General features: G+C 32.1%; 1 protein-coding gene across 3 annotated transcripts in view; it reads left to right on the top strand.

Annotated features, from left to right (window-relative positions):
* The window catches only part of Axud1 (AXIN1 up-regulated 1), a 62,139-nt gene that overhangs the window by 18,537 nt on the left and 31,049 nt on the right, over positions 1-12,553 (top strand). For 2 of the 3 annotated variants that reach the window (XM_090387953.1, XM_090387955.1), the window contains exon 2: positions 9,658-10,023. In XM_090387953.1, the coding sequence (XP_090244079.1) occupies positions 9,678-10,023 (346 nt within the window). In that variant the 5' untranslated portion in view covers positions 9,658-9,677. Of the gene's footprint in view, positions 1-1,531; positions 1,779-9,657; positions 10,024-12,553 lie in introns of those variants that run through there. The other variant, XM_090387954.1, reaches the window with a different exon arrangement.

Below are 12,553 nucleotides of genomic sequence, written 5' to 3'. Positions count from 1 at the left end.
TCAGAGATAAAATATCTTGATCCAGACAGCCCTCGAGCTTTCCCTAGATGAGAGGAGGAAATGTAAATATTGACTGCACTGAATCTTGTGGGGTCAATGTATAAAGGAGCAAATGGACAAAACAGACAAGTTCCTTCTTTATACATGATATAAATGTTCAGTCTAAGCTTCCCTTTAGTTTTAAACTTAATTTAAAATTAAATGGGAAAAATATGAATATTAATTATTAGTGCTTGTACTAGAGATATGCTGGTTTTTTGATGTTTATAGACTGGCACATACTAAAAGTCCATATAATAATTCAGTTCTCCAAATACTGTATTATCATATGAATTTTATACTTTGTTACAGGAAAGCATCATTATTGAACTATTTGTTCTAAATTATTGATATTCAAGAATAATTTAAGTGTTATCATTGATTTTAGTTTTTAACTATAATTGCAATGCACCAGAGTGTGGTATAAGTCAGACTATTACCCAACATCATTTCTAAGATAAGTGAATTTTTTTTTTTTTTTTGAAACAATGTTGGGTAGGTAGCATATTTCAAATTGCTAACTAATTTCTGTTTTTTTTTTTTTTTTTTTTTTTTATCTTTTCATGTAGTGTAATCAGTTAAGAAGTTAGAATTTTGATACAAATTTAATATAATTTAGATCAGCATGAAGTTTTCAGTGATCCTGTTCTGAGCCTAATGAAAAATGTTTATTAATAAAGTTAAGAAATATGTATTAATAAGAATGCAGATCTAAAAACCATTTCAACAGCTTTGCAACATTCTTCAGATTGCTGCTTTTCTAAAAAAAATATAAAAATACATATTTGAATGTGTCATCTTTCATCCTTTTGGAAATTGCTAGATTTTTTTTCTAGTTCACCTTTCTAATCATTCTATGTACATAACTTGATTTCAACCAGAAATATTTTCTAATTTTCCTTTAATATACCTCTAATCCTCAATGGGTATCAGACTGGGGTATAAACAGGTGCCTATAATAATGCCTTAATTTTTATTCAAGGGTAAATTTACTGTTTGTAACATTCCCATTCATTCCTAAGCTTACAAAATCACTTTAATCAATACATAATGCAATACACATTTTCATTTTAAGTAAAGTGAAGTATGTCTCAATATTTAGTCTGATTCAGCATTTATAACATTCTTCAAACAGTATTTGAAAATTCTAAGGTATGTGGCATAAGAAATCACTTAAGACCTTGTATAATTTTTTATTTCATTGAAAAATAAAGTGCTTGTGAAAAATTTTTCACAAGTGCTTCACATAGTTTAAATTTTACTGCTGTCTTAAATTTTAGAAAACACTCCTACTTTAGCTAAAGGTGAACTGTTTTTCAGCTAGATAGAGCTCAATGGTTTAGGCACAGCTACTGTTATATTAAAGTTGCTAGGCTAATAGGCAGTGTGGTGTAGCTGAACTCATGCGTCATCCCTCCACACAGAGTAGACTCAGCCTATTGATTTTTGTTGTTTAGAGAACCTCAGCTAGTAGCAAGCATGGGGGATCAATAGTTGTTGCTAGACACAGCCTACGCAGGTTTACATTGTACCATCTATTGGAGCCAGGAAAAAAGTACTGGTCTACATTGATGCAACAGTGAGTGGCCAGGGTGCAGGACTGGTCCGTCAGGTGTGTTGACCTGTTGGGATAGTAGAGGCATGTTTTGAGTTGTAGTGTGATTTCGGGTACTGTTTTCACTATACTCTAGTGCAGAAGTATTAATGGTGTAAGCATTAGTCTTTTTAGAGCATCAGAGGTTAGTTGGACTTCTTGTTTTACTTTGTTAACTAAAATTAGGTATTACCTAGATTATATGAATGAACCCAGTTAATTTTTATGCTTGCAGTTTTTATTTTAAGTAATGCACCTAAAATTATTTACAAGGTCAAAAATTAAATTATTGCAAGTTATCTTGACAGATTTCTTTTCCCATTTTTTTGGAAATGGGCATATAATTAAATTCTTGTTTATGTATAAAGAGATTTCTGGCTTTATGCACTTTAACTGTATTATAATAAAAAAAAAAAAAAGAAAGTGATTGATATTGCATGATCAGTTTGTAAGTTGATCTATAGATTTATAGATGCTCCCCCCCTGTAGAAAAAGCCATGCGATCTATAAAATTATTTTTTATAGACAGTTGAATCATATCTATGAATTAATGGAGAAAAATCAATAAAGTTGCCAATTGATTGTTTTCAACACTGCATTCTAAATATTACTTTTAAAATAATCATTGGACAAAACTCCAACGGGTGAAGATAAATTAAGTCCATCATTACAGTTATTGTAGTCTTAATTATAAAGACTATTAGAAAGTTGTTTACCTCAGTTAAGTTCTACAGAAACAGTTTGATAAGTTGCTTCATTTGCAGTTGTGTTCTCTCACATAACTTTTAAAATGATTTAAAAGTTGAGAATAACTCATTCTGTTGCAGTGGGAATTATCCTGATCATAATAACATACTTTATTGTCAGTCAATTCTTACAGTTTCTCATTTTGTAAGATATTGATTATTAAAGATGCATTTTCTTACTTTGCAATTGAAAATTAACAAACATCTGGGTTTTGCTAGGTGAAATAAATATCTGCAAACCACAGATGCAGAAAAGTAGTGCTACAGACAATAGCTGCAGAAGTTTGGACTAGCTTTGAACTTAAATCTGCTGTTATCCATCTGAAAGCACAAATGTTTGAATTTAGACAAATCATTTATGTATTGACAGAAACAGTGCACTTAGTCGAATATAGCAGCTGTGATACAGCCAAGTTCTTTGATGGGAATATAGGCTTTTGCTGTACTCAGCTTCAAAAAAGCAGTGTTATGACACAGCATAGTACCTACCACATTAATGCTCTCAGGTTACCACCACCTTAGAAGCCTCAGAAAGAGATATGCAGAGTTTTGATAGTTCCTGGTCATAATAACATAGACTTAATTGTCAATCAGTGTCTTATTATGATTAGGAATTATCATAATAATACATTAATAAAATGAATGAAGAAGGAATATACTGCCAATAATTGACAGTAAAGTCAATAAAATGAAAATAAACTAAAACCAATTGAAGTTGGCCTGGTTCAACAGCACATCTAAAACTGAAGTGCTTGCTGATTTTTTATTGGCCATAAAATTCTGGGTAAGCTGGAGATTGTAAGGTTAAGATTATAAAAATTGGGATGCTGGTGGGGGGGGTTATGGAAATGTCCTTGGAGTTGAGGTAGCTTGGAAACCAAAATGCTGGGAGGGAGGGGGGTTGGGGAAAAAACTAGTTGTTCCCCATGGGGATCCAAATGGCCAGCAGTTTTCCATTAAGACACCATGCCAACCAAGAAATGTGGTGAAGCCTACTGTACTAAAAGATGTTTCTGGAGGATCATAGTCCCAGTACTACACAGATCATAATTACAAGTTAGGAATCCAAACTAAGTTCGGAGAAATCAAGGGTGGCTAGTTCTGTCTGTATTAAAAAGATACAATGCTACAAAATTGAGATTTCTTTAGAACTGGAGCATGCTTACAGATGCATTATATTTGTGATTAATTATATTTGCATATCATTTGATTTAAGTTTTATGATCCAAGCCCTTGATTGTAAGTAATAACATTTGGTTTTATATATAGGCTACCTTGTAGAGTACTGTTTTAATCATACCAAATTGAGAAAATAAATCAATTTCTCTGCAGAATTGTTAGGATTCAATTATTGCTTCCAAGATTTAGTAGCATCAAAAAAGGTTATTAGCTCCTCCCCAAATCTATAAAAGGGGGAGCTAAAGAAGTAATGGCCAATTACTTCTTTAGTATCAACAACTGAGATCATATTGCTCCATTGTGTGTTGTCTGTACATATATGTTCATGGGCCAATTTGCATGTTGTGCAGCCTGGAAAACTTTTCCTTCAGAATAACTTGGGGATGAGGCCTACTTCCTCTGCTTGAGATTAGCAAACTACAGCACTAATTGAAGAGACCTTTAGAAATTCCTCCACTCATTGCCAGGATTCACACCAAGACCTATCCAAATGAGTGACAAGTGACTATTCCATAATCCTCCATTATGTCCATAGTAGACATGCCATAATGGAAAATTAGGAATCTAATTAAAATATGCAATATAGGACCATATTGATAAGAATGATATCTTAAATGGGCCTCAGCAAGGTTTTGTATAGAAGAGATCTTGCTTAACAAAAGTGCCAAATTACTATGACAGGGTTATAAAGCATCTGTATGCAACAACTTTATGTATTTGAATTATATCTGGATTTTATTAAGGCTTTGATACAGTTCCTCATGAGATTGTAAAACTATAGCAGGTTGGGATAACAGGGAAGATCCATCAGTGGATTAAGGATTAGTTGAAGGAATCCTTAATCCATTGATGAAAAATTGTCATAAATGGATTTTTTCAGAGTGGATTGGGTAGCAAGTGGGGTCCCTCAGGGATCAGTGCTTGGATATTTCTTGTTTCTTATATTTCTAAATTATATTGATGAGGGAATATAGGAGAAGTCGTCAGTTTAGAGGGCGGCTAACAATTAGAACTAGGTTATACTGCTTCAACAGAACAAACTGCAAGTCAAGTCTGAAAAATGGCATATTCTATCAAATGTAAGGTATTGCACTTGGGGAATGAAAACTCAGGAGCAGTTTATAGATTTGGGGGGGGGGGGAGGATTACATGATGCTAAGAACAAGAAAGAGATGAAGTTCAACAAATGGTGTAAATAGGTGGAAAGATAGGCACAGTGTGTTCTATGATTTATTGGAATTTTATGTGGGAGAGAAAGTCATCCTTCTCTATAATATGATAGGAAACAACATTTGCAACTAGATTGATGAAGAATGCTAAGCATTATCCCAGTGAGGAATGGCTTTGAAGCTGTGGCCTGCAGAGCTTAGCAAGCTAGAACCTTGGTGGGAAATCTGAAGTATATATGACCCTGAAGAGGGGGGGGAGTTTAATAAAATGAATGAAGAAGGAATATTCTAACTAGTGAGTAAGACAAGAACCACAGGGCATATCTATAAACTTTGGGCATCATGTTTTGGAACATTGAAATAAGCTACTTGCAAGGGTTGCAAAGAAGAACTGGCCAAAGTTCAAGGAAGGAATTAGGTGAGCACTTTTTTGACAATGGGAATAATATAGGTTTCCCCCCCCATTTCCTTACAATCATGTCATTTTGATGCTAATACTAACTAATTCAGGATGAGATAAGTTAATTTATGTGCAGTATTTTATTTTTTGTTTGAGTAAAAAGTTAATTGGATGATGTACTGCTTTGAGTCACCTGTGATTATATTTGCATACCTCCACACAATGAAAATATGCGATTCTGAAGGAAATAAATGCGCCGATTCTGAAAATCACCATTAAAAAAAACTTATGTCTACATCAAAAGATGTACCAACATTTAATGTTAAAATAAAGGGATATATACATATAATTCAAGTTTGTAATACAAGTATAAAAAAATGTTTGGAGGATAGATTTACAACCCTGAGAACATGTCACAATCAGTTAATACTTGGAAACCTTGGCACAGCCTACAGAAATCCTTACCAAAAATGCTAAATGTGCTCTCTTCAAATTGTAAATTGTTGCATTGGTATTTGAACCCAAGAACCATAGGTAGAAGTCTGATTGTGTTTAATCGCAAGAAAACACAAGGCCAGAATTGATTGCTAAATTTAAGAGAATTAGCTTATAATAAATCAGCATGTCATACGTTATTGGCTAGATTATACGAAATTTTTTGGTATATTTTGGTAAAGTGTAACGCCCTCTATATTTAATAACTGTGACATGATGTAAAATTGTCATGGTGATTTTTGAAATCTAAGCATAAAAATTGGTTAAAAACAGTATTTAAGTTCTTGGGAGTAAAAATAGTGTTGGCTAGTGCTATTGGAGTAATAAGTGAATTATGAAATAATGTAACAGTGAACACCAATAGTCCAGAGGTCAGCATTCTTCTAGAGATGCTTGTGGATGGTTGTTGGTGATTTCTTGAAATGGAACAGGAGGGTCTGCAAGAAAACTACTCATTATTTGTAAAATTGGGTGCTCACAAGTGGGGAGATTAAAGTATATGGAAAGTTTTACCCCTTGAAATTGAAACATTGGCATACCTGTCTAATTTTATGGCAGCTTTTGTGCAATTCCTTACTGGAATGATTATATGAGAGTGTCTTGTGAGATTCAGGGACTCCATGCCAATGTGATAGGTTAGTAATCCTATCCCTGTACCAGTTCTTTAGGAGTTATTTGCTGTAAATCATGTCCATCAGTATCCTTTTTCTTGTTACTTTTTTTTTTTTTTTAAATTTCAACAAAAACAAGATGCTCTTTAATGAGAGAAGATGAATTTCTTAGCAAAGTTAAAAATATAGTACTTCTGGGTTTTTCTCTTTCTATAAAAACTGTTTACATAAAATTACTTTCTGATATGAAGAACCAGTCCCCCCCCCTTTATACTAGTTGTAAAAAAATCACATGCTTTTTTCCCTACGTACTTAAATTATATACAATACTTTTCTCAATAGAGAACCCATTTGAAGCTGAAATAAACTACGAATATAATTATCATAAAAAATGAATATAGTTATTAAACTATGAATATAATTTTCATAAAAACTTGCATCACACAAAACCAAAGGTACCCATTAAAATATTGTCAAAAAAAAACTTAAAAGAATTATAGCTAATTTTCAAAAATATTAACAAGTATATCTGTATCAATAATGAGAACATAGTCCAGAAACAGTTTATAAGGGACAGAACTGAGTAATGGATTTATCTCAATGCAAGTTAAATGGCACAAGCGATTTGATGGTTATATATACCCTCATATCCAACTTAAAGGGATTGATGAAGTAGTTAAATTCACTTCTGTATTATTTACCTCCTTATCTTTGGTTTCCATTACTGTATTGAATACCTCAGCAGGGCCGAAGTAATTAATATTTTTATTAATAAGCACAAAATTTAGAATTTGATGTAATGTTTAATGGAAATAATAAATAATTTTTTTTTTTTTTAACTTATGTACTTAATTTTTATAAAATTAAGTACATAAGGGTGCAAAGTTTTTAAATCTTCAATTGACAAAACTGGGAGGCTAGATTTACAAATATATTTATGTGCATAAAAATGGCATAGATCTATTAGAGAACAATCCAACATAACATAATCACATCTTTATTACTCTTGCATACCAGAGATAAACCTCGAAACATGTACAGTGAAATATTAATGGGAAAAAAAAAAAAAAAAATATATATATATATATATATATATATATATATATATATATATATATATGGATTAAATCAATACAATGTTGTTTACATCAAAAAATTAACTGAATGAATTGATTAAATGAATCCCATTGCTTCATTCTAAAACATACCAAATGTGTATTTAAAAGAAAAAAGCAAAAAAAAAGTTATTAGATGGCCATCTAACATACATTATCATTAACCAATTGAAAAGCACAGTTAAACTTATGTCAAAGTTCATTTTTTTTTTTTTTTTTTTTTTTTTAACATAAAAGATATCCCGCTAAATGTATATCTTAATGGAACACTTTTCTTTAATATATAAATTACATTTCCTGTTTTTTGCTATCTTTTGATCAGATCAGATTGTTTATTACACATCGTTGTACAGGGGCAATATTGTACGCCCTATTGCCAATGGGGTGTGCCAAGGGATGGCCTTTCCTTCTACTATTTGCTGTTTGTTGACCTAACTATGGCAACAAAGCTTATAAAAGATATGGTGTGAAATTTTTAGATAGGTGGCAGAAAGCAGTTTCACTGTATCAGCTATGGTATTTGAGGAAAAGTATAGTATTTATTAATTCAGTAGGTAATATTGATTTTTCTAGCATTTTATTTATGGGATATAAGCAAGAATAAAGCTTATGGCAAACAACCTATATACTCTAGGTGAACTGAAACAAAACATTGAGGATTGCAATTGTATTATTGGTGAACATGTCCTTTGTAGAAGGACATGTTTGCCAATAATGTTCTGCATCATGCTAAAAAGACTAAATGCATATATATAAAAGCAAGGCAGGCACTAGCACATTTTGGCAAAGTTTTAATTAAATTATGTAATCACTTTTAATAAGATTATGAAAACTGGTATTTTTATTGGATAACCATTAAATAATTATGAAATTCCACCCTAATTTGAAACAGTTACTTCATTTTTTAAATATATTCTAGTAGCTTTAAGCAGTTTTATATAGTTAACATATTAAAGATGCATATTTTAATATGGGACAAACATTTAATATTTTTACAGATTCTCACTTGCATTGATATAAAGGTGGCCAATATAAATTTCAAAATAAAAATTTTATCCTGAAAACATTTAGTATCACTTTTGACATATTTGAGAAGTTTGCAATTTTTGTTTACCTTTTATATAAATATTAGCATGGTTATTTGTTTTCTACCTGGGTTTCTCCCATACGCTAATTTTTCTCTAATTACCATGCTATGTAGTCTAAGAAATAATATAGCCATCTTTATATAAATGTTTACACTTAGCAGGTGAAAATGTGTAAAACATTTGGCCTTGAGTTACCAGGTTTAGTGGAGACTGGTCAAACAGCATGAGAGGAGTTAGTGAACAAATATGCAACTTGCTCTTATATATAAAAATGTAAATGTGCAATGCTTTTCAGATAGCAGTTAGTAACTTTTTACATATCAATTCTCTAAGAATGACATCTTAACTTTTATTCTGTCATAATACATCATTAATTAAAGTTAACGATGAACTCATTTTGTTCAACATATTAACATGAACTTTACACTGAATGCTATTACTATGTTCCTATATAATATCATTTAATAATCATACCACACTCAAGGTCATGCCACGTCTGTTGCTTCTTATTTTTCTGTCATTGTTTAAATAAAAAAATGATATATTTCACCTTCTACATTGGCCACAATCTTTTTAATTGCCCATGTTGTAATTTTAGATTAAGCAAATCATTTTGTATTTCACTCATTGATCCTTAGCTTGACAACTGTTTCACTAAAATGTGCTATTCTCAGCTTTACCAATAAACATGGAGCCAGTAAAGAATGTACACTTTAATACATTTGTAATAATGGGAGCATCAGCATAGCAGTTTCTGTTGTGTGCTGCTCCACTCTAAGTTTGCTTCTTTTTTTGGTCTCAATTCTGACAATTTCTCATTGAAAATTTTTTGAATCACAAGAGGACTCCAGTTATTTCCTCAGTTTAAGTCAGCACTGGCTTCCACTGCTTCGCAGATTACAGATTATTCTCATGATACCACCTCTACCAATTCTTCAGTGACTAAAGACTAGAACAGGCAATTATGATAAATTAATTATACTTAACTGCAGGAGGTACCATAAAACATGAGAATAATCTGTAATCCCTTAAGAAATTAAAGACATTACATTTTATGAAGTGCTTATTTTCTCAATAATTTCCATTGCTTTTCATTTTACAATGTTATGTACAATTATTTAACTTTTAAAAGAAGGAAATACATATATAAAAAAAAAAGTCTTAATTCACCACTTAACTTTTCATGATATTTCTATAAAAATCTTATTTTTTCCCTTTTAGGTTAAATCTCATTATTCCTCATGCCAAAACGCCAGTTTGAAGAATGCATCTCCAGTGATGCAGAAGACAGATTAATAAGTAGAGGATGCTTGGAAGGTGGAAATGAAGGAAGTAAATTCTCACAATTATCAGAAGTAGTTGAAATAGATGATACAAGCAATAGTAGCAGTATCAAGTCAGAGGGAAGCTCTGAAGCTCCCACTACATCAGGGTATAGCCAAGCTAGCACTGATAATTCTGAATCAGAAGAACCTCCCCACAAGAAGAAGAAGAAAAAAAATGTTTGTTTTAATGGTGTCACCGTTTATTACTTTCCTCGCACACAAGGTTTCACCTGTGTCCCTAGTCAAGGAGGATCCACTTTAGGTAACTATTGTTTTATAGTTGTTTTAAAATAAATATATGGGGAAATTTTATGAGGAATCTCATTTTATGATGAGATTCCTCATCATAAAATGAGGATGTATTAAACATTTTATAACAAGGATATGAATATTTATTCTAGATCTTTTTGTTCAAATATCGAAAAGTCATCACATTTTCTTCCTAAATTTAAACTAAGATTTGCAGATATATAAAGTATTGTCATTATAATATCCACTGTCTATTCTGCATGTAACCACTTCTGGTGAATGTATTTATGAAAATTTAGATTTTTGCTCTTTAAGAAAGATTTGTCAGCATTTCATTAAAAATCAGACAAATAGAAAACCAGTGTTTCAGATGTTCGGGCATTGCTAGATAAAGGTTTGGTCTCTGAACGATTTAAGACCTAGGGTCAAATTTCATAGTGAACCCTCCCCTAAACTAATCTTTACATAAATGCCAGCATATTTTAATATTAGGTATTACTTTGAGAAGAGAAAGTTAGATTAACTCCAAATTTCTAGCACAATTTTTGCTGCTTCCTGAAAGGTTAACACTCATTTTCAATTCCATTCCCCCCTTCCCCCAATACACACAAAACAGCTATAAATTTTGAACAGATGCACTTTTAATTGGAATTTAAAAATAAATACTTTACCAACAGTTTCTCATTTCACTCCCCCCCCCCCCATAATGAAGCCCACTGACAAATAAAAATTCTCAATTTTTCATATCCAAATTATAAATATTAATTACAAAAAAGTATTAATATACTATTACTTTTTTATTTTTAATGTGATCTTTGTGCTTTCAAATTTTGCAGCCCACCAGATTTTTCCACTCTGCATAACCTATGAGTCATGGGCCCACAAGTTGAGACACATTGCTTCACAATATCATTAAATTGTTTTTTCTTTTTCACTGCAAATTCAAACCACACAATACACAATATCCCCTTTGAGGGACAGACTGGTCCTTTTTAGAATTTAAAGAATTAGAATATGCTTAGAGACAAGCAGATTTCATTTCATGATTGTTTAATCCATTTTCCTGTGCACTTAACTCTGAAAAGTACTGCCTTTTTCACAACTAACCATCAAAGTTTTAGCAAACATTCTACAAATATAGTAGAAGAGTTTTTTTAACCTGAGTTACATTATTTTGTAATTAAATGCACCCAAAAAAAAAAAATGAAGGTAAACATTATCTAACTTGTTTTAGCATTAGTAGAGGCATATGATGCAAGAAAGCAAGCTTATATATCATCAGTAAAAAAAAAAAAACACCTGCCCATTTCACCCATCCATTCATTTCAAAAGTTCATTTAGTTTAGCCTTGAGTTTATTTCAGCTGTCAACTTCCACAATGACAGATGCAAGTTTGTTCCAACAATCAACCACCCACTGTGTAAAGGAAAATTTCTGCACATCTATTCTACAACTGTCTTTCCTCAATTTGAATTTATGCCCCGTCAGGTGCAGAATTTGAGCAAGAGGAAGCATCCTATCATCATTGAGCTTGCTCAAACCATTCTAGGCCTTATACACCTCAATCAGATCACCTCACAGGTGCCTGGTCTCCAAAAGCTGCAATTTGCAGAACTTTTAAGCCTATCTTGGTAACAGCAACCCTTTGTTCCACCTAATCTTGTTGCCCTTCTCTGTATTTATTCTAGTAGCTCAACATTATTCCTAAAATGAGGCCTCCAGACCTGTATACAGTACTCAAGGTGTGGCCTGACCATTGCCTTATACAGGTAGTTGTCAACTTATGACCATGTTAGGTTTCGACTGACCGGTCGTAAAGCAATCTGGATGTAAGTCGGACCAATTTAGGTAAATCAAACACTGTATACAGCACAATTGGTTTACTATTTACAAAAATAAAAAATATTATGAAAAAGATATCAAATACTGTATAAAACCTAAAAAATATTTTATCTTAAAGAACTAAACAAAACATATGTAGAAAATAGATAAGAAATATTTTACTGACCACTCCCACTTGATGTAGTGGGAGTTGTTTTTCTCATAAACACGTTGATTTTTGTCTGAATTGCTTGTTTCCTTTTCTGCTCGTAAATTTCACGGTATGGCCAAAAAGCATCTTGTACCATTCGTTCAATCTCTGCAAATCGTTCGATGTTTGGATCCATTTCCTCAAAATGTGTAAGAAGTTTATTTAGTAGAGAAAAACCTTCAGATAACCCTCTAGTGGTGAATTTTCTTTCTGGTTCTTCATCCATCCTTTCTTTTCTCATCTTCCATCCTTTCTTTTTCAGCCATTCTTTCTTCTTCCAAAGCGATAAGTTCTTCATTCGTAAGTTCTCCGGATTCTTGCTCTAGCAGCTCCTCAACATCTTCCACTTCAATCTCTAAAGAAAGTCCATTTTCCAGTGTTACAATATTTTCCGTAACCATTTCAAGTTTATGTTCACTATCAAATTCATCAATAGTATTAATAAAACGCTGGACACAGTTTTTCCAGATTCCATTCATGCATTTCTTTGTCACAACCTCCCATGCGGCCG

Source organism: Mastigoproctus giganteus, chromosome 13, assembly GCF_048544385.1.
Source record: "Mastigoproctus giganteus isolate SK-2022 chromosome 13, ASM4854438v1, whole genome shotgun sequence".
In the NCBI taxonomy this organism is placed as follows: domain Eukaryota; kingdom Metazoa; phylum Arthropoda; class Arachnida; order Uropygi; family Thelyphonidae; genus Mastigoproctus; species Mastigoproctus giganteus.
Note: the sequence above shows the minus strand (reverse complement) of the source record. Positions and strands in the feature narration are given on the sequence as shown.